The following is a 23,381-nucleotide window of genomic DNA, read 5'->3' on the forward strand; positions in this document are numbered from 1 at the left end:
TCCAGTAATAATAATAATAAAAAAAAAAAAAACTGAGGGTGAACATAGGAAAATCCTTCTTAACTTGATAGATTAGCATCTTGGGCTGGGAGTGAGGGTTGGGTTGAGTAAGGCCCTGAGAGGCAGTTAACGTGGGTCCTGCTCCCTGATAACCTTTTCCAGACATTTTCCCACTACAGTCATAGTTATGTGGGTGTAGTCCTAATTGTTTGGTATCTGACCTTGGTGTGATTTGGGGCAGGGGAATATTGACTTGGTGTGTGAATTAGATAAAGGAAGTGGTTGGAGGCTCTGGGCTCAGGACTGGTCAGTTTGCATATCAAAGTCACAGGCAAGTTGTTTGCTATCTCTAGGAATTAGCTAACCCTAGGAGACAGTCCCTCCTCAGGTCTGAAAACCCCCTACATGCCAAAGCATAGAAAATACAGAAAATTTTAAAAAACATGATAAATACAGCAAGCCAGGAGAATATGCATCCTCCATATCTGCCCTAAATACCCGAATTCTCGGGACACTTGATAGTTTCTGGGTCTCCCCTCAAGTCCACACAGCTTAGGACTCAGCATTTTGCCTTCTAAGTATTTACAGAAGTCATTCTCAGCACCACAGTCCAGCTGTTTTGACCCAGAGCAGTTCTTTGCTTTTCCAGGAAACCAACGGGATGAAAGTCCAGGGCCGGGACTTCCTCCTCAGAGTGTTTGACAAGGACTGACGTACTCTAGGCCCTTTGAATACGGGAAGTCCAGGACACACCCAACCTTGACTGTCGTTTCTTGAATGTTGAATGCTGGAGCTCAGGTAGAAGGACAGAAGCAAAAAGATTTCAATATGAGGGACCCACTGGCAGATTGTTCGGTGAGTAGCTCAGTGTGGTTTTGCGCCTGTGTGTAAGAGGGTGGCCCTAGAGGGGTATGTTTGTATATGAATGGGTTTTAGCTAAAGAAATCTGAGACGTTCAGAAGACAAAACATGTTTAGATATTAGCTGTGATGCGGCTTTTCTTTGGTTTGATTTAAAGGAAGAGTCCTTTCTAGCAAGTGACAGAGCAGGTTGTCATCTTTTATTCTCATAGTGTTGGAAACTTCGAAAAACTTGGAGTGGGTATAGCATCATGTTTGCTTGCAGGTGGTGGCTGTTTGGAAAGCATTCCTAAGATATACACCGATGGTGCCAATATCGCGTATAGGGTGGCTCTCCAAACATTCAGAATCTGCAGGCAATTTGGGGTTCTGGGAATGAAGTAAGGGTGGAGGGTTTTAGCCTATTTTCCCAAATCATTTAGAGTCAATAATTGCAAGGCCTGCAAGAGGAAGGACACACTCTGCACTCTGCCTGTCCTACGGTGGTTCTCAGACAGGTTTACTAATGTGTTTGTTTAGTCCTGGGAGTGTTTACCAAACACGGAAGATTGGCCAGAAGTCCAAAGACAGTGTGAGGTCATTAGCAGCAATTTAGGAAATAAGGAGCAATTAAAATAAGGTGTGTGTGGGGGCATATATATGCTTTGAACATAAAATAATCAAGAATCATCAGTGTGTTAGCCCAATAAATGATGCCAAAAAACTGAAATTGGTGACATCAAAAGCAAGGGGTTACATTCACTCATCTCTCAAGTATTTTATCAAAAAAAAAAAAAACCACCAACAATAACAAACTGGAGAAACAGATAAATGAGGGCGGTAATAAAGCCATAAAGAAAAAAAAATAAAAACAGCGACGCCTGCGTGGCTCAAGTCGGTTAAGCATCTAACTTGCTTTCAGCTCAGGTCATGGTCTTGCATTTCATGAGTTTGAGCTCTGCATCAGACTCTGTGCTGACAGTGCAGAGCCTGCTTGGGATTCTCTCTCTCTCTCTCTCTCTCTCTGCTCCTAACCCACTTGCTCTCTCTGTCTCTCTCAAAATGAATAAACTTAAAAAAAACAATTTTAATAGAAAAAAGCAACAGAGAATTAATGGTTTCATTGTTGTTTATTCAATGGACAAAGCACAGGCTTAGAGAAGATGGAGCTGAATCAGATGAGCTAAATGATGTAAAGTCATAACAGCTAGTAATATTATTAGTGATGATGTAATAGCAGATTCTGCCTACTTTCACTTTTTTAAATAAAAAGTAATATGTGTCTAATGTAAAAACAAAAGACCCCAACAGTATGATTGCATACAGATTTTAAGACTGAAAATTCCACCCCTTTAATTTCCTCCATCCTAAGCTTCTGTCCATTGGGAAGCACAGAAAACTTTTTAAAAAAAGTCTTTTATCATTTTATGTATTTGCTGTTTATTTTTCTCTCTCTGCCTTTGCCCCCTTACCAAGTGTTAAGAAACACTTTCTTACCACTGATACTTAGATGATGTATCTGCACAGGGGTTGTTGAGTGAGACAGGGATATAGGGTAAATGGAGGCAAAAACTTGGCACCAACAGAAAGTCAAGACCACATGAAGAGTGAGATAGAAGAGAGAGAAACTGGGACCAAGTTAGGTTGACAACAGCATGAACACAAACTAAGAGCTTAATGGCCTTTTCCAGGGCTTTCAGACCAGGATCTGGGAGACATATTTTCTACTGAGCAGCCCCCAAGATAAACTGTCTCCAGGTGTGTGGGTCAGCCCTATGCTCCCTCCCTAACATACTGAGGGGTTCTTCTCTCTAGGCTCAGCCATTACCCCAAGGACTCTCATCCTGGCCCACAACTTGAAGGTTATCATCTCTCTGGGCCCAGTGCCACCAAAGATAGTCGGGGAGTCAAGAGAGGGCGGATATCTCTTCAGCCCAGGTTTCTAGATCCTCTCAAGTCACGGAATCTTTGCCTGTTTGCAAGTGTTTCGCTTTTATCAAGTGTTCAAGTGGATTTCCTGATGCAGTTCTAGTTCATGCTTGGGGAACAATGTGGTATGAAGAGGAAGCTATCGTTTGGCAACATGATAAAACAAAGGAACGGAGTCCCAGTGAATGCTTCACGCAACACTGGGGTGGCTTCATGAAAAAATAAAAAAGAATCCAAAGCTTAACCACCTGCAAAGCGTCCCATTCCATGAGTCCCCAGGGTTGCATGGAACACAGTTAATTCATAAAGCCTTAGCCTAACTGCAGTTCTTAAGCTGGTCTACCCCAGTGGACCTGTGTATGAAAATCAGTGCTCACATGAAATTCAATAGGAAAAACATGGCCTCTTTGTTTCTACTAATCTTTAACTGAAATGTAGTATCTACTTCAGGTCTGAATATAAGCAATAAACTTCAGTACTACCACACTGTTTGTGATTTGTAGCCAATAGAAATCACAGATATTTTTATATAATATTACAGTTGTTGCAAATACCTAGAAATATTATTTGCATACAGTATGATTGAGAAATTGGAGTCATTATTAAGACTTGTTATTTAGTATGTTAATTTGAAAGCATGCATATAATTTAGAAATATGTTTTAATAAAGATATATCAGTATATCACTTGATATCAATATGTCAATATTATATCAATATAATGTTTCCTTTGTAATCCTATGTTATTTTTATCTAATGCATTTAAAAATATTCTGAGTAAAGTATAGATTTCACAAGACTGCCAAAGGGACCCATAATACAAAAAATATTTTAAAATCTCTTTTGTTGGGGCACCTGGGTAGTTCAATCGGTTAAGCGTCTGACTTTGGCTCAGGTCATGATCTCATGGCTCCTGACTTGGGGCCCCACGTCAGGCTCTGTGCTGACAGCTTGGAGCCTGGAGCCTGCTTCTGATTCTGTGTCCCTCTCTGCCCCTCCCCCTGCTCACACTCTGTCTCTCAAAAATAAACAAACATTAAAAAAAAATATTTTTAAATCTCTTTTGTTAAGTTCATGCTCCAAGACAGGCTAATACCTGGGCTATTCAATATCAGACAACCTAGTCAGTGCCCATACTCAAATTATTAATCACTAGGGTAGCTCAAAAATGGGCTAAATACTGTGTAGGCTTTTAAACTAATCTTAAGAGTGTCAAAATTTATTTGAAGAAGGTTTTTTTTTTAAGTTCTGTTTTTGAAAAGGAACAGAATTGGCTCTAGGCCTTAAGGTCTGATGTTTATGAGTTTAGCTTTTATACCTACAAAAAAAAAATGCCAAGTGAAACTGTTTTCAAATCCATGTGCAAGGAAATGGACAGGATCGAATTATCTCCAAATGAAATAATCCGATTATTTTTTAAAAAGCAACACCTTCCTATGAAATAATCCCACAGAAATCACGGGCAGATAACAAACTATAACCAAGTTTATATTTTTATTCACTCCTCTGGTATCCAGGTAGGGGCCTGTCACATCAGACATTCCGGGCTCCACATAGTCTGTTCCTTCCCTTAACATCATCACCTATTGAAGGAGTACCATGCTGAGCTTCCTATCTCAGTGGCTCTGCCTGGGTCATGAGATGTTAACTGGCACTAAGACAGAAGACACTGGTACAATGGCTAATGGTACAATGGCTTCTGAGGGATTCTGGTTCTTCACAGGTATAAGGAGGCAGGTTGGTCTAGCATAGACATCCTATGGCCCACAGCATCCCCGGTGTACACACGGAGATATGTGATACGCCATCCACATTTCATGGGCCTCTGTTTTCTCATCTGTAGAGGAAGAGGAAGAGAGGATGGAGTAGACTATGTTTTTTAATGTTCTATATCTCATAATTTATGGTGGTCTGTCATGGAGCTTCTAAATGTTACCCAGATAATCCCTTAGAGGGGCAGTGGTTTGAAATATGATCCCCCATAAATCAGGATTCACATGAAATCAGTAGCACAGTGCCTGTCATATGAAAGACTTCCAACAAAAACTTATCTGATTAAATACAAGTGGAATATCATGGTTTATTTAACCTATGAGGATGTCACTGTCCAAAACTTTTCTAAACTGCCATCTACAATACAAATGGACTATTCTCGAATAACTGAATTTAACCCTGATCATTCAAATTGTAGAAAGTCAGAAAGAGCAGCTAGTCCAAGGTTGATGTAGTACATTTGGAAGTTATCTAATTATTTCATGTGTCAATTGCTTCGAATCCTACATTTTTGTATGTGCGATGACAATATTAATACAACAGAATTTGCTTACAAATGCTGGGCAGAAATATTTTGGTAAAGATGGAATGGGAAGGGCACTTGGGTGGTTCAGCGGGTTAAGCATCAGACTTTTGATTTTTGCTCAGGTCATGATCTCTTGGTCAGTCATGGGATTGAGCCTTGTGATCGACTCTGTGCTGACAGGCTCTCTCTCTCTCTCTCTCTCTCTCTCTCTCTCTCTCTCTCTCAAAATAAATAAATAAACATTTGAAGGGAGAAAAAGACTGACTGGGAAATGCCTGTGTGTCCTAGCTGTCTCTGTGAAGGGATGATTTTAGGGGCTTAGAAATGTCCCAAATATTCTGCCACTAGCTTAGACTCCTTTTATCAGGGAAAAAAAACAAAACAAAAAAACACATAACTTTTTTCCTAGTAATTCATGAGCCCAAGGAGAGACGACATGTTCACAAAAATTCATATGGAGATGTAAGATCAATAGTAGCTTCTTTTCCTGGAATGAATATTTGGTGGGGTTGGAGTATTTAAAAGCACAATGGAAGGAAAAAGAACACCAAAAATTCACCTTCTGTACATCTTTGAGTAGAGAAAACCCTTCTTATATTGGTTGATGACATTATTAAGCCATTTATGATGATCATAATGTTTAAAGGTAACTATTACTCTGAGTAAACAGTGTAATTTTACTGATGAGGTATTTATAAATATGGTTATTTCTGATGGTTTCTCTAATTGATTGGCTCATCTAATATTTCCAATCACAGTTCTGCCCCTAACTAATGAAGTTATTTTCAGCTCTTTGGCACTTAAGTATAAAATAAACGGATTAGATTTTAGCAGCTTTCAAGCTATGCTCCGTGGAATCCCTTCAGTGGCCTCTCTGGCGCATTAGAGTGGAGTGGGAAGGAGAGAGGTGGGATAGGAAAGGGAGAGCCAAAGCCAAGGTCAAGAGATTTCATACCCTCAAAGCAGATATGTTCCAAGATTTTCTAATCACACACACACACACACACACACACAAGACAAGGTGGTCCTGGGTTCTGCTTTGATATTTATGCAAGTCTGCTTTTCATAGATTTTTGTCTTTAAGTTCAGGTAGATGTGACATGATGAAAGGTACATAATCGCTGTTTCCCAAGAAAGACTTCTGCTGAAATAATGGAAGTATTCTTAGCAACTCTTTTATTTACCGATATCACTGTTATCTCCATGTAGATTAGGGTTTGTCCGGGAGCGTCTGGTACATTGCATGTAGGGTTCAAGATAAAAATTCTCTCCATTGCTGTAATAAGAACATCCTGCTGTCACCCGATCACTAAGTTAACAACAACACAATGTATTCAGGAGCTTTTGGACAAGCGTGTGCCTGGGCATCCTGGAGTTTGGGGAATGAGTTATAAGTGTATCTGACACACCATTCTTGGCAACCCTCAAATAGGCAGGATGAGGCTGGGGGGCAGAACTCACGGGCCAGTTTCCTCTGCCTGAAACAACTTCATTCATTTACCGCACTGTCCTAGTACAAGTATCATCTTCTAGATGTGTCATGATGTGAAAGAAATTACGAAGTACCAGTCTATTAAATAATAGGAAATCCTCTTCCAAAATCTAACGCTGGCAGGTCCAGGGTCAATTAAAGCCTCAGATTTGCTTCCTTGGAGCAGCCTCTTGCTTTAACAAGTTGAATTGAATACCTTTGGGAAAGGCAGAAACTCCCCACTTTCTCACAGTCTCCCTGACTCCCTCTGAAAACAACTGAGCTTTGAATCTATGGTTTAGAAACATTTGAGGCTGTCTGGCCTCCTAGAACTGGCTTCTGGAGGTAGTATTTTAAAAACATGTCTTGGAGAGTTTCAATGGTTTGACAAATTTGGGAAATTCAGCAGTCCCTGCAGACCAGCACATAGAAAAATTCTCAACTGGTTCTGCTCATTTCCACCTTAGTTAGGGACAAGATTTCCCCTACATGCCCCCATCCTCATACGTGGGGTCCGAGGTACCCTGTTCTCTCTCCCCAGGTGTGCTGGCTGCAGACTCCTCCGGTGATGGGGCTGGTGTAGGCCCATCCCGTGGGACAGCGCATCTCAGAGTCCCTTCCTTGCACTCCCGGCTCTCCTGATGGGAGGTTCTTACGTTGCTCTGAAGCCTCCGAGTTCCTCCCGTCTACATCTCTGCTCTATTCCTCAGGTCTACGTCTCTACTCTGTCTGCCCACAGCCCCAGGCCCAGCCCAGCCTCCTACTGTTTCGCAATAAAACTCACTCTGCAAGCACCATTCAAATCTTTTCCTCTTGCACATGGCTCCCTGGTGCTTTTGCTGGGTCGTTGTTTCTGCTTTGCTGTGGCTGGAGAGAGAAGCCGCTGGGACATTACATTAAAAACTTAGAATTTAATACTGTGAGATATTTCTAAATAAATCAAATAAGAAAGCTACAGGACTCAGAAAGAAAATCATAAACTTTTATTGAACATAAAATAAAGTTTGAACACACAAAAAGACTTACTATGTCCTTGGGTGGGAAATCTAAATACCATCAAAAAAGTCAGTTTCCCCAAATTCATATATTTATGTAATGCAATTCCAATTAGGATCCCAACAGGGGCTTTAAAAAAAATGTAATTAGATAAATCCTCATATGCAAGGATAAATGTCCAAGTATAGCCAAAGAAATTATGAAAGGAAGGAAACCAAGACTTGTTTAAAAAGAAAGCAGAAGCAAAGTGTTAAATATCTCTATAACTTGGGTAGCAAGTTCCTATGTGTATCATTATTATTATCTGTATCATTATTATTTTGTGAAGTATAAAAATGTTTCATAATTGAAAATAAAAAGTTTAAGGACTGTGTCTGAGTTAGAACTGTGTTCACTTGCATATTTTAAAAGCCAAAAACCAGAGTGGCTTCTCAAAACCCCTATTATTATATTTCTCTCACGCATAAAGTAAGTCCAAAAGTAGAGAGCTGAGGGCTTATATGTTGGCCCCCAGGGCCCACAGGGATGCAGGCTCTTTTTCTCTTTCTGTTCCACCATCTTTTCCATGGCATCTATCCTCAAGGCAACCTTGTGGCATCAGCCATTGGTTTTACGTCCTGGTGTCAAGAAAGAGGAGGAAAGAACCTTCACTGAACCTCCACACAAAACTTTCACCCATGCTTCCTTGGGAAGCATTTAGTCACATGGCTACATCTAAGGGGGAGACACTGAGAAGTAACTTTATGTCAGGGATATGTGCCCTCCTTCACATGTATCTATTTTCTTCCTATGTGTGATTTGTGGCATGTTATTTGGTAGCATGGGAAGAAAATACAAGGCTTAGGGGGAATTTAGTGAAAATGTTTAGGCAACAGAGGAGCAAATAAAAAGCCAAACAATATTAAAATGCTCACTAGAACTTGCCCATTGTACCTGTAGGGGAAGGAAAGAGGCCTTATAAGATCTTATCGTTCACAGACAAGTTATTTTTATGGAAATAAATACGGGTTGGTTGCCAAATAGAGATTTTACTCTCATGACTCAGAGGAGAATCATTTCCTCATGACATCCTACATGTGAACCTCACTGTAGGTATGTTTTCTTGCTCTGCAGAGAGCTTAAAAATTTGTAAATTGTTTGCTCCCATTGTTTTTTGAAAACCATATTTCAGATGCTAATCTTTACTTCAGCTTTTTGGGACAGACTGGAGTATCTGGCTGTCCTGGGCTGCAGTCCCTTGCTCCAGAGCAGTCGGGACAGCTGTCTCCACCTTGATCTCCCCGCCCTGCTCCTCATGCACGCAGGCATCTGACGAGGGATGCCTGCAGTCAGGTGACTTTGCCAGCCTTGCTTTAGGAGTTCACAATGTCTTCATAAAGAGCTTTGCTCCCTGACTGCTGTCCTTGAGACCAAGGCAGTTTCATTGAAGCCATTTGCTGTTCCCGCGTGTCTACCAAACCCTGCCCTGGCCTTCCGTGTTAAGTTCAGATGAAAGAAGAACCACTACTTAAAGATAAAAGAATTTGGTAAAGGGGCGCCTGGGTGGCTCAGTCCGTTAAGTGTCTGACTTCAGCTCAGGTCATGATCTCACAGTTCGTGAGTTGGAGCCCTGTGTCAGGCTCCGTGTTGACAGCTCAGAGCCTGGAATCTGTTTTGGATTCTGTGTCTCCGTCTCTTTCCCTCTCTCTGCCCCTCCTCTGCTTGCGCTGTCTCTCTCTCAAAAATCAATAAACATTAAGAATAATTTTTTAATTATTAAAAAATATAATTTGGTATCTATAGGATTGTGTTTCTATATCCTAGGTATTGGTTTGTTCCACCCTGAAGGTAGCTACGGACCCGGTTTAGGGTTCTTTCTTTAAGTCCTTTCCTCCATGACACCTTGTCCTCTGTTTGCTACTCTGCTAGCACACCCCCCCGGTGTTCCTGTGACAACTGAGAGGTTGCCTCCGCCCTGAGGATTCATGTCCGTGAACCTGTCAGCTGCATAGTAGGTGCTCCCTGAATGTGAGCCCTCAACGCAGTGCCTGACTAAATGCCACAGGAAGGCAGAACGAGGCTGGCTCATCGTAGGAACCAAGAGTCATAGCATGGCACTCATTTCATACAGAGCGGGCATCCTCCTCTGTAAAACCTCATTTTAAAAAATGCAGTGAAGTATCACACCTCCCAGACAGAACCTCTGAGGGAGTGTGCTTGGGACGGCTCCACCGCCTCACCGACCTACTCTGTCAGGAGAGCTGCAGAACTCATTCACGTTTAGTCTCTCCGTTTGGGCACTTAAAATCTACTGCCATCAATGTCTACTTTTACAAATAAGGTTTTCAGAGTGACTTTGTGGAGTTCTAAGTCAAATGACAAAATCTTTCCCACAGAATTCTTGTGTCTGCAGGCTAAATTCATATAGAAATGAATGTATAAAGATTTATTCATAGATGTGTAAAAGTTTGCTACAACAAAAATGTTCAACTCATTATTATAACATTCTTCTTACTAGAGTTAGAAAAAAAAAATTAATGTTTCTTTTTGAGAGAGAGACACACAGCACAAGCTGGAGAGGGACAGAGAGAGAGGGAGACACAGAATCCAAAGCAGGTTCCAGGCCCTGGGCTGTCAGCACAGAGCCTGACGCGGGCCTCAAAGTCATGAACCATGAGATCATGACCTGAGCTGAAGTCAGACACTTAACCGACTGAGCCACCCAGGCGCCCCTTTATTATTAGACTTAAATAAGATATAGAGGGACCAGGGCACATTTTATTAGCAAGTTATTTCACTTACATATTCTTATCTCAGCCAAAACACCCACAAAAAACAAAAAACAAAAAAACCCCAAACCACCGCACATTCACTTTCATGAGTTTGTGGTTTGACACCCAGGAATGTTATTTGGGAACCTGGGGGGAGGCACAAGATGATTACTCAGTGTACATATTTTAGAATGTATTTTTAACCATCGTGGGAAACAATAGAAGTGACAGGAAGTCAGACTTCAAAATGGCCCCACTGCTGACTTGTTGCCTGGGGACAAACAGACCAGCTGTATTTTTGAAAAGTTCTCCCGGGTATTTCATGTCCAGGCAGAAGACACTCAATCTTTACTTTAGAAACTCATCCAAAAGGTGCACATCCCCGTAGCTTCACGATCATTTACAATGACAGTCATCATTACGGAGCAGTCTAAATTTATAGGAGTTCTGCCTTTGAAAGTGCTCATAACCCTTCTGTGCATCTTTTCTTTTTCAGTATAATAGAGTGTACAAGAATCTAAAGGAGTTTTCTCAAAATGGAGAGAATTTCTGCAAGCAGGTCACATCCATTCTTCAGCAAAGGTACAAAAATGCACGTTTGCAATAAACAGTTCTTCTTTCATTGCAGCTAGCAATAAGGCTGGAGGAGTGATTACAAGCTGTCCTACTTTCCAGAACTCCGTGTTGTATTTTGGTACTGGAGAGATTAGTTTGAAGAGAGATTCTCCTCTACTGCACACTTATCACTTTGGTACCATAAAAATCAGGAAACGATAGGAAGTAATTCTGCTTGGGAAGGCTCAGCCAGGTCTCTTTTGATTCTGCAGACTGAGTTTATCGCCCTCCCCTGGGGCACTCGCTGGTGCCTGATGTATATGCCATTATTGGATTCCCACACTGATGGCAACTCTGAGTTAACATTTCTGTCTTCCCTACCAGGCAGGGGCTGTGTCCTAGTCACCGTTTTGTGTCTGGGTTTTTGACTTCCTCAGTAAATGTCTCATGAATGAAAAGTGACCGTTTTTAGTATCATCTTCTATTAATACTACGTGTGATCACGTGTAAAGTTGTTGGCTATGCTACAATGAGCACGCTTACGTTAGTCAAGACAGTTACAGAGGCTCCTTCTTAAAATTAGAGAACCCAAGGACTGAATTGGGCCATGAATGATCCTTAAGCCGTTTCCCTACATCTAGACAGCCTGGTGGTAAGCAACCCTAAAGAGACCTCCAGAAGACATGACCTATTCTTTTAAGGTAAAACCCATTTCAAATCTAAAATATTGCACGTGTGGTATATATGAGCCGACTGCAGCTCGCACTATGGGACAAGTGCGAAGGGGAATATTGGCTTTATCAGTAACGATAAGTAAGGCCCGGGAAAGAGAAAGGGGAGCTCAAACAGGCAGTTATTTAAAAAGAACAAAAAAGCAAACGAACAAACAAAAACCATGCTTGTCAAATGGAGTCAAAAAGAAAAAACTTTTAAATACGTTGCTGTAATCTTAATAGCCAATTGCTTTGACTCTCTGAGAGGAACAGAGAGGACCGATCTGGCAGGGAAGTTCTTCTTTAATAAAATACTTTTTTGTCTCAAAAAAAATTATTTAAAATAGGACCAGTTAGCTATTATGCAAATTCAACCCATTACCTAGATTAGAAAGCACCCCCCTCCGGCAGATCAGGAAGAATCGAGACATATATTTGCCATGCGTGTGACCTGGATTAAAGTCATCTGGGCCTTGATTATTTGGAGTCCCTGTGTTCAGAATTAGTGCCCAGCAGACAGCAATGAAGATGGAAGGCAGGTGATAAATAATGCCTGACAAATAGACTCAAGAATGAATGGAATAAATACGGAGGAATCAGTGCTCCAAACTGCCTTATTATTTGTCCCTTGTCCGGGTCCCTCCACACTTTCACGCTGCCACAGACACATCTACTTTATATACAATCACAGCCTTCGTTGCTTATCTGTGTCTCTCGAAGTTGCTTCCTAGGGCTACTATCCCAGACTTATTCACCTGCAAAGCCTTCTACCCATAGGTTCTAGAGCAGCAAACAAGCTCCAATGAAGAAGAAACACTTGGGTAGCTAAGAATATTTCTCTCCATAGTTTTTACCTTCTTATGGAGCAGGAATTAGAATTTAAGCATCTAATGAATAGTACTGGTTAGTAAAATTACACCCACTTTTCTGGGATAAAAACCGCATAGCAAAAATACAAGAGGGGAATCTAATGTTTTACCTTGACTAGAGAAGTTATGCTAGATATTAGGTCATTTATGCAACAGATGCTCTCCTGAACATTTTTGTAAAGCTGATCTTATACAATTAAATAATTTCTTCTTAACCAAGATGCCATTTGAGTTGCTTTGTATTTACTCTTGATAAATGTGCTTTTGGCATGTCTCCTCACACCTCCACTTCAGGCTTTCCTTCTTGGCTCACTTGTTTGGTCATGTAATTAACCTGAAGGATGTTCACCCACACTAAAAGAGTAGGTATTGGGGACAATGTTTTCTAACAGACACAAACTTTCTATTAATCTTTGAATATGTAACACACTGTTTTTTTTCTATTTATATTTCTATATGTTAGCTGTCAAATACAGAGGCCACTTCACTTGCTAGAGTCGGCTATTTTTTTTCCCCATTGGGAGTGATTGTTAAGTCACTACTTCTTCCTACAAGGTATTTGAACTGAGTGACATAATAACCATAGCAAAAGGAGGAATGGCCACAACATAGTTCGTACTATACTTGCCTCACTCTTTCCATTCTGAGAAATTAGTATTGATTACCTTAGATATACAAAAGATAAAAAGCTAGGCCATCAGCCATCAACTTAAATGGGTAGAGTTATTACATATAAGTCAATAATACCTTTCCCCTGTATTAGAAAAATACCTGGAAAGCCAATACCCTTATTAAGATTTTATTTATTTACTTATTTATTTACTTACTGACTGACTGACTGACTTGAGACAGCAAGTGTGAGCAAGGGAGGGGCAAAGAGAGAGAGAGAGAATCCTAAGCAGGCTTGGGGCCCCATCCCACAACTCTTTATAAAAACTATCCAGTTACTTAGAGTTTAGACAAGTAATGAGAAACCCCATCAGACAAGTAAATGGTATCTCTGGAACACGTATAGTTGGCATTCCCAGTGAAGGTTATGACATAGAAAATTACGAAGGCAAATCCAGTGGCCAGGATAATAAAAGATATAGTGAGAGAGCTATCAGTCATATAAAATACATTCAATAAATATTTGTAGATTGAAAGAATAAATGAATGCAAGATAGTTAAAGGTTTCTTTCTTTCTTATTTTTTGTGTTTTAGACACACACACACAGAGCACAAGAGAGCACATGAGCAGAGGAGAGGAAGAGGGAGCAGAGGGAGAGGGAGATAGAGAATTGTAAGCAGGCTTCACACGCAGCATGGAGCCCAACGCAGGGCTCCATTTCAAGACCTTGAGATCATGACCTGAGCTGAAATCAAGAGTCGGGTGCTTAAGGGACTGAGCCACCCAGGCGCTCCTATTTTATTATTACGCCTACATTACTAGAACAAGGTCTTTACCGTCCTTGGATATTAACAATTCCAGACACCTTGCTTACGAATCTGTTGGAATGTGGTTCTGCATGGCAGTTCCACATTAGCACGTGGCTACAAGAGACAGCATCACAATCAAGCTTCAAGTCCAGATAATGCTTAATTTCCAAGCTCAGCTGCCTACCAATTTGTCCTAATTGGTGGTGATAGAAAAGTGCAGTTGTTATTGAGACATCATTTTGCCTGGCAGTTCTGCAATTCATGGTCATGCTTAGCTTCTTTTACCCAATTAGCAGCTTCAGTTTCCCTTTTTTTTCTTTTTCTCTTTTTGTTCTAGCAACTCCGATTTAGCCAGAAACACAGCAACTCCTGACATGCCTAATGTCAAAGTCATCGGGTTCACTTTAACACAATTACAGATCGGATTTAAAGGACAAAGGCACATTCCCCAAAACTGTTTATGAATGTTTGGTCTCCTGCACCCTCATGGGTTTACAGTGAGGGTTTAAGCAGGCTTTTGTTGGAAAATCAATTATTCTCTGTAAGGAAGATTAAGATCAGGTTTTCAAATGGCAAGTATCACTGGTCTAGACATTAAAAAATAAATAATTAAAAAGAAAGAAAAGAATGAAACAAAGAAGGAAATGTAGTTGGTCATTGTTCCATCCACAGTTCATTGCAGATGCTGTCGACAAAGGAATAAATGATTGAAATGAAAACTTTCATCAATCCTAACCTTTTCTACTCTGCCCATGGCCTGGGTGACCTTAATTTCCACGGCTTCAGCTCTCTTTTGCATATTGATGACCTGTACATATTTATTACACAGCAATATGTCTTATCTGTACACCCACCTGGGTGTGCCATGCAACCACAGAGTCAACCTATTCAAAATAAAGTTTATCAGCTTTTCCCCAAAGCAGGTACTCCTGGGTTTTTTACCATGGTGACTGGGACCCCGGCCCACCCAATGAAGCCCAATAACTGGGTGCCACCCAGGACCCCTTCTTCTATCTTACCTCATGACCAGGTCTTCATGTTTCTCTCTTTAAGCATCTCTTATGCCCATAACTTTCTTATAATTCCATGGCCTCTGCCATTGTTCTGTGGAAAAAAGATCTCTTACGCTGCTCTTCATCTAGGAGTACTGGCTTAAAATTGTGCAGTTTTCACACTGTGCAAAAGCACCTGGCTGAGGGGCTGAGTGAAGCAGAAATCTAACCCACTCTCCACCCTCGAGCCTTGCACCTTGGCTCTAAGCTCTGTCTTTTCAGAGGATCTCCTTTTTCTAATCCAAGCAAAGTTATCTCAACTAAGGAGCTGGCAAGGGCCCTGCCCTTATCTCTCTAATGCATCTTCTACTCTGTGACCATGACCCTGTTTAAGACTCTTCAAAGACTTCCATGACCTTTAGTATTCAGCCTTCATATTACTTTATAAAGAGACCTTTGAGATCTGGGCCCTGCCTTCCTATCCAACTTGTCTCTCTCCTTCTACCCATGACTCCCACCCCTCTGATCTATTGAACCACTGGCAGTCACCACACTGCCTGGGTCCTTGCCACTCCTCCCACCGACTCCCACCTGCCATCATGGGTCCTTGAATTTGTGCATGCTGTATCCTCTGTCTGGTAGATACTTCTTCACCTTGGTTACCAGTCTGCATTCAATGTATCTTCAAGATTCAACTATCCCACTCATGTGAGCCTCCCCTGACTCCAGTCCCATCTCAAAATGGCACCCCTCAGAGATGCATAGAACTTACCTCGCTCTAGATCCCACTGCCCTACACTGTTATAGTCTGCTCACTTGCCTGTCTCCTCCACTGGGGGCTGGACCCCTTGAGAGTCTTTGTATCCCATGTGACGAGCACAGAGCCTAGAATAGAGCAGACATTCAACAGATGTTTACTGAGTAAATGAATGTGTCGATGTAGGAGTGACTTTAGGCAGTCCTGTCTTTTAAGAAGTTCAAGTTAGACTATTTCTGAGAAGCAATAAATAAATGTGTGAAACAAATTTATTTAGATGGTATATAGATTATTTTGAACAAACGCTAGACAAGAATGACAGAAACACTGAAGATACCATTTGTCCAGCACAATCTACAGATCAAGGACCGTGTGAGATATGCCTTATACTTGTGTCCTTTACTTTTTAAAATCTCACCGCCCAATGCAGTGTGAACATACTCTCACTCATTCATAATTAAACTCGTAATATAATACATAGATGTGGAAAAGAAAATACATTTTGATTTCTATGCAGCTCAACACAAACTTGGTGTGAGGGTATCTGGCAACCGGGCACCGCCACCGTGTGTATCCCAACATGCTCAAGGAGTCCTGGTCCAACTCCCTTCCGAGTCTTAAAGTCTTCTATGGGAGAGGATATCAGTGGCCATTAAGCCCAGTAGCTTTTGAACGTGGTAACATAGGGGTCTGGGAAGCCCTCAGGGGCCACTTCAAGGAGTGAAAAGTGAAGCGGACAGAGCTCAGCTCCCTTTTCATTCCCACTCCCATTATATCAGAATATAGCATTTCTATGACATGGTGAGAATCCGTACACAATTTTGTTTTCCAGCTAAAAAGTTTGGAATACGGCCCTTCTTGTCCATTTTACCAGACTCCCCCCAAAGCAACACTCCCACCTGATTCCACTGACCTCACTCAGTTCAGGAATTACCAGGCACGGAGAATCTGAAGTTCTAGTGCTACCGTAGCTGTGCACTCTCTGGGCCGGAAGTGAGCAGTCACTGAGTGGCACTCGAATTCTGGACACCGAAGGAGGGTCTGGTCCTCCCATTTCACCTTCTCATAGTGTTCTTAGCAGCCAGAATTAGGGCAATTGATACTGATGAGGTGGGTGTTGTGGGTTAGCCAAAGAGCCCAGACACTTGAATAACAGAGCTTCCAGGTAAAAATGTCCTCCAGATGGCTAATAACTAACTTTTATTTATTTTTTTTTTTTAATTTTTTTTTTTATTTATTTCTAGGAGAGAGAGAGACAGCGTGAGCAGGGGAGGGTCAGAGAGAGAGGGAGTCACAGACTGAAACAGGCTCCAGGCTCTGAGCTGGCAGTCAGCACAGAGCCCGACGCGGGGCTCAAACCCACGAACCGCGAGATCATGACCTAAGCGAAAGTCGGACGCTTAACCGACTAAGCCACCCAGGCGCCCCATAATAACTAACTTTTAAATATAGCCTAGTTATAAAATGGACCTAGGACTGTCTTTCAAAAGGCAAACTGATAAGGCTTGGGTGGAAAATATCAATATACCAGCCCCCCAAACCAGAAACTGCTGCTGGTGGAAAGTAGGAAACCAGAGGTGGCGGTGATTCACAGACATTTTCAGATTACTAAAACTTCTTAATTCGCAATGAAGGGATGGTTTTGTTACCCGCTGTTTTAAAGCTTGAGAGAGGCTTAGTTCAATTTTAATTAATTCCTCATAGACACAGGGGCCAGCTATAGTCTTCTTGTTTTAAATCATTTTTTTATCATCTTAATTTTAATAGAGCAGGGTATGCTAAAATTGATGACATGGTCACTTGTATTCTTATAGTTTAATTTGTGCTCTATCTAAAATATTGAATCTGATACTACATATTCTTCCTCTCCCCTTTCTTTCAAAAGTATCATTTATTTTAAAATTGAAGACAAATGTTGATTTTTGACTTATTGGTTGGTCTTCATTATTAGCAATGAAAATATATTGACCTGCCTCCACATGCTGAGAGGAAATTAGAATATAAATGGATTAAGAGTCAGTGCATGCCATTTCCCTGGTTCAGGATCTTTAAGGCTCACTGGAATATTCCGAGACTGAGTTACCCATCAAAATATATATACCTGCATCATCAATTTCACATGTGCCAAGACAGCTGCTTGGAGAAGAAACCTCGACCTCTACTATATATGGTAGCTATAGGGCTAGAATATTAAACGGAGTGTTCTTACAAGCTTGTTTCTGATTTTTTAATGAGGGAACGAAAATTCTCTGTCTCAGTTCGAGATTAGCTCTGCCTCTCTTAACTCCCTTTGCATTACGGAAACCATGATGAAGCAGCTCTCTTGAAAGGACTGAGAAGAAAGCAACGTAGGCAGGGGTTCACACTGCCACCTTTGCCTTGGGAAAACACCGAGGTCAGTTCATTCCTGTTCAGCAGAAATTCTAAAAGAGGATATCCATCTATCTACCTATCATCTATCCCTATCTATCGATACATATATCCACACATACTCTTTATTAGACCTAAGCACAGATGAGCCACACGGCAGTGTTTGTCTCAATTCACAAATGTCCCGATTTATAATCGTACAAGCCCTCTCTGTGCCTGCCAGTGGCACCATGGCTTCTGAGAGCAATTTTTCTCTGGAGAGGAATTTACCCACTAACCTCTGTTAAGAGAAAGGCCATTCATGGCCAGAGGCAGCGAACTTTTCATTAGTTGGCAGGCTCACCAGAAAGGGGGCTCCGAGTGTTCCCCTCCCCATGTACTCACCCCCATCCTCCTGACCCTGCTTCATTTCCTTCGAACCGGCAGGGTAATCTGCTGAGGTTTTGGACATAGTTATTAGGGTTTAAAAGGCAAGTGGAGATGTTGGCAGCCTGCTTTGCTTGGTCAGTTTGAATGCTGGGCCTAACACCCATTATGCTGAAGGTGGAGGGATGGTTACAGGATAGCGCTGTTCTAAGAGCCATGTCCAACTCAGCCCGGCCTCAGAGAGCGACACTAAAGTCAGGTGATATCACAGCCCTCTCCCGCCGCCTTCCAGACCCTTAACGCCTCCTCCACATCTGGGAATATGCCTTAGGCTGATGCTTCCGGAAGATGCCCGGCAAGCTCAGTCTGCCTGTGCTGAGGCTGCTGTGAGTTTGATCTCTAGCTGCTAAGCCGCCAGGAGCGGTGGTGATTCAGAACACTGCCTTTAAAGGCGAAGTGAGAGGCGGTGTCAGTTTTTGAAAGTCCTTACCTTTGACTTCCCCCGCAATTCTCCGTCTCCAGCCTCTTCTCCACAGTTTCAGACGCAGAAACCTGGAATGACCAAGCAGGCAGTTTCTCAAGCCCAGACTGTCCGGCTTAAAGTCCCAGCTCTGTCAGCTCTTCATGTGTGACCCCAGGCAAGTTAACGGGGGTACGCTCTCTGCGTCTTGGTGTCCCCTGCACGAAATGGGGAAAGTGTGTGTGCCGAACTGATGGGAGTTCTCCCGGATTGAGTGAGGAAGGTTCATACCTAAAACACTTAGAATGGTGCCTGGCATGTTGTGAGCGCCCAGGAAATGTTAGGTGTCGTTATTTTGTGTGCAGGCAGAACACAAGTCCAGTGTCAGCGACACGTCACAAGGGATGGCAATACATTTATCAAGAGGGCACCGTTCGGGATTTTTAAGCTCTATTTCAGCCTGCAAAACTACAAATCTGCCTAGATTTCTAAGATACTTCTGTGCAAAGAGAAACGCTGTGTGGTAATTGAATCTCTTTAGACTGGTTTCCTATCGTGCTCAAGCAAAAACCAGCAGCAGTCCTGAGGCTCCAAAACCAACCTCAAAACAGAAGAGCATTAGCTTCGAAGCCAGCAGGACCCTCTTCCTTTCTTGATGCCAAAGCCCCAATTGTTTTCCCAGGTGAATCTGATTTAGTTAGCAATTTAAAGGAAAGCAGCACTTCCTTCTGGCAATTGTCCTTTTTATTTCTGCCGGGCCTCTGAGAGACTCCTTGTACAGCCTGCAAGAACATTCTGAAAGTGAAAATGAATTCTGAGGAAAAGGCTGTGCCCAACAGCATTACCCGTCGTGTTAAAAGCCATTCTGGATTGTTCTGGAGCTGATGGATGAGCAGACTGTGGATTCTTCCCCCAGCACTTCCCATCTCTGTATATTCGAGATGTTCTGAATGTTTATTTCTAAACATGTACCCTTTTGGGTACATAATAATTGTACTTGAAAAATTAATGCTTATTAAGAACTTTTTGGTTTAGCCTATCACTGAGCTGAGCAGTACAAATATTTCAGCTTAATTAATGTTCTCTGTGCTGCTTCCAAGAGAGAATGGAATGCTGGAAAAGAAAGTCCTAAAAAGCCCTCTGGTTAGCAGTGGACTAGAAGGTGTGTCCAGCTACTCTAAGGGATAGAAAGCAGGGCACCCCGACATTAGGACTGAGCAATGCATCAGGGCAGGAACACATCTAAATAGTTTAAAATTTTCAAAAGAGGTGAAGCAAGAACAGATACAGCAGAGACCGGTTAAAAATTCTAAGCAAGATCGGATGGGAAGTCCATTCAAGACTTACATACTGAGTGCCTGGCACTGTTCTAAGCCTAGAGATATAACACTGCACAGAACAAGTTCTGGTCCTTGTGGAGCTTACATTCTAGGGGTGTTCACAGAATTGTTCATAGAAACATACTGAGAAAATATGTGATGTAAGATAGTGGTAGGTTCTAGGACATAAATAAAGCCATAAGGGAGTAGATAGTCACAGGGTAGCCTCTGAGATAGTGAGGTTTGAACAAGACCTGTTGGGGTTTATGTGAAGGAGATGCCATGTGGTTATGTAGCAGAAGGCGTATCCAGCAAGGGCCATAGCAAGTGCAAAGGCCCTGAGGCAGGATGGCATTTGGCCACTAAGCAGGAGTATAGTAAGCAAGGGGATGCTGGTAGGAGGGGAAATAGAGGGGGAGTCAAGTGTCAGACTATGCAGATCAATCCAGCAGTCAATTTAGGTATTAAGCCCTTCCTAGGTTTGGATCATTTGCATATTCTAATCATCATAAAACTTCTTGAGGTGGGTCTGATTACTCCCTTTTAGCAGTACCTAAAGCCACTCCAGTAAACTGTAGAGGTCTGGGCTTCTAGAACATGCAAGTTCATCAAGGTGATGGTCTCTCCCGGTTTGCTGGTGACGAACATTCTCTCTGTCCATAGATCAGAATATATTCCTAGAGCACAGAAATAGATTTTAAATGCAATGGGGTATTATTTATCAGCTTCATTATTTTAAAATACTTGCCATAACCTTTCCTTATACTTGGGCAAGCTCTGATTCTGAATGGTGTTTTCAGCAGCTAGGCCTTAACATGCATTCTGCAGCGGCTTTCTTTCTTTCAAATAGTGCTGAAAATAACTCAAAGCACAGCTATACTAATAGGGAAAGATGAATAGAAATTTAGCAATAGGTCAATAGCCCATGATCTCTGGATTCCATTTTATACAGCAGAGCTATCTTTCCCCATTCGAGCCATGATATTAAGTTCTAATTTCATTGCACTGAAAAAAAAAAATGCAGGTATTAAGTTAGTTGCTAGGGAGTTCTGGGATCATTTTTCCAATGAAATGAAGTTATAAATCTAAAGATATGTTATAATAAAAATAGAATTCAAAGACTAAAAGCTATGCAATAACAGTAACAAAATAAACAAACCTGCTCTGGTTCAAATTAAGCAGGAATACAATATAAGTTGAACTGAATTTCCTACATCTGTATTACCTTCAGAGCAAGTGAGAAGATTGAATAAGACTATGTCTTTATTTTATCTATAGATGGGCCTATAAGTAGGACACGGTAAAAATCAGTTTAAGATAACAGTGATTCAATCTATTCAAAAGAACCGAGGAGCTTGCTTTTGGAGGCATGCCCAGATTCCCTACTGAGTCTTGTCCTGCATAGAAAGTAACAGAAATTCATTTTCTAAATCTAGTTTGGGCCCCTTCTGCACTTTTCCATTAGAAAGCTACGTCTTGCTTTTCACGTAGGATCTGCTGGGTTGAGAGGAGTATGACCTCCCCTCCTGGCCGTGGCGTGTGCTTGTCCACTGGCAGCAGTGTTTTCTGAGAAGCAGGAGTCACTGGTGAAAATGCCATGTTGCCTAGTGTGCTCAAGGCTCCCATTCCACCAGATACTGTGAAGTTTGTTCATACCAACTGTGAAAAAACAATGGACAGCCCTATGCTGTTAGTGACTTAGCAGGTCACCGAACAAGTGCCGAGTCATAGGGCACCGGCAGAGCTATGGCTCAAATGTCCAGAGTTTGAGGCAGGGGAACTCACCATTCCAGCATGGGTGCTTTTGGAAATCTGTGTCCCAGAGGTCCCATGTTTGCACCAACGGAAACCTGTGGTGGTTGACACCGCCGAGGGACACAACTCAGCGGTATGCTCTGCCCTGGGTGCCTCGGCCTTACCAGAGCTGCTCATGGCTAAGGGCCACCATATCGAGGAAGTTCCTGAACTTCCTTTGGTGGCTGAAGATGAAGTTGAAGGCTACAAGAAGAGCAAGGACACTTTGCTGCTTCTTAAGAAACTTAAGGCTTGGAACAATATCAAAAAGTTCTGTGTATCTCAACAAATGAGATCTGGAAAGGGCAGAATGAGAAACCATTGTCATATCCAGCATGGGGGGCCCTGCATCATCTATACTGAAGACAGTGTAGACCCAGGACCTCAGAAATATTCCTCGAATTACTCTACTTAATGTAAGCAAACTGAACATTTTGACACTTGTTCCTGGAGGGCATGGGACATCTCCACATTTGGACTGAAAGTGCTTTCCCCAAGTTGGATGGTCTGTATGGCACTTGGTGAAGGCTTCCTCCCTCAAGAGTAACTAGATGTTTGATACGCACCTTAGCAGAATCTTGAAAAGCCCAGAGATCCAAAGAGCTCTCCGAGCACCACACAGGAAGAGTCACCAAGAGTCCTGAGGAGGAATCCACCGAAGGACCTGAGAATCATGCTGAAGATAAACCCAAATGCAAAGACCATGTGCCGGAATACCATTCTCTGCCAGGCCAGGTGTCACAAAGTCCGGATGGATGAGGCAGCAGCCGCACTAGAAGCCAAATCAGACGAGAAGAGGGTTCCACGCAAGCAGCGTGTGGCAGGGAATAAAGGAAAGAACCCTCTTGGTATTAAGGAACAGAAGAAACCTTTCGTGGGAAAAGAGCTGCAACTACCAAGAACCCGGCAGCCTGAGAAGAAGCCTCGAAAAAGAAACCCACCATGGAAGAAAAGAAGCCTGATGCATAAATTTACATTTGTGTCTTCGGTATATGTTGAATCATTTGGGGCAGCTAGGTTTTTTTTTTTTTTTTAATTTTTTAATGTTTATTTATTTTTGAGAGAGAGAGAGACAGAACATGAGTGCAGGAGGGGCAGAGAGAGAGGGAGACACAGAATCTGAATGAGGCTCCAGGCTCTGAGCTGTCAGCACAGAGCCTGACGTGGGGCTTGAACTCACAAGCCATGAGATCATGACCTGAGCTGAAGTCTGACACCTAACTGAGTAAGTCACCCAGGTGCCCCTGGGTAGCTAATTTTGAATAAAGACCTGATCAAGGGCAGTGAGAAAAAAAGGGAGAAAAGAAGCTTCTTGGCCAACTTTATCGTAATTGATCACTTTATTGCCTGCTATGATAATCTAGAGCTCATCTGATGGTGTTAATGTCCCAGAATAAGTAGGAAACTTTTCTATTCCTTGCTTGATGAATTAGTTTGCTAGGGCTGCCATAAGAAGGTACCACAGACTGGGTGTCATAAATAAC

At 42.1% G+C, this 23,381-nt stretch overlaps 1 protein-coding gene across 1 annotated transcript in view; it reads left to right on the forward strand.

Moving 5' to 3' along the window:
* Positions 1–769: 769 nt before the first annotated feature.
* NOSTRIN (nitric oxide synthase trafficking) overlaps positions 770–23,381 on the forward strand; it is a 59,377-nt gene continuing 36,765 nt past the window's right edge. Inside the window, exons 1-2 of the mRNA XM_039248789.1 lie at positions 770–855; positions 10,780–10,865. Coding sequence (XP_039104720.1) covers positions 778–855; positions 10,780–10,865 — 164 coding nt within the window. The 5' untranslated portion in view covers positions 770–777. The remainder of the gene's footprint in view (positions 856–10,779; positions 10,866–23,381) is intronic.

Source organism: Hyaena hyaena, unplaced genomic scaffold, assembly GCF_003009895.1.
Source record: "Hyaena hyaena isolate Hyena2069 unplaced genomic scaffold, ASM300989v1 scaffold_317, whole genome shotgun sequence".
In the NCBI taxonomy this organism is placed as follows: Eukaryota; Metazoa; Chordata; class Mammalia; order Carnivora; family Hyaenidae; genus Hyaena; species Hyaena hyaena.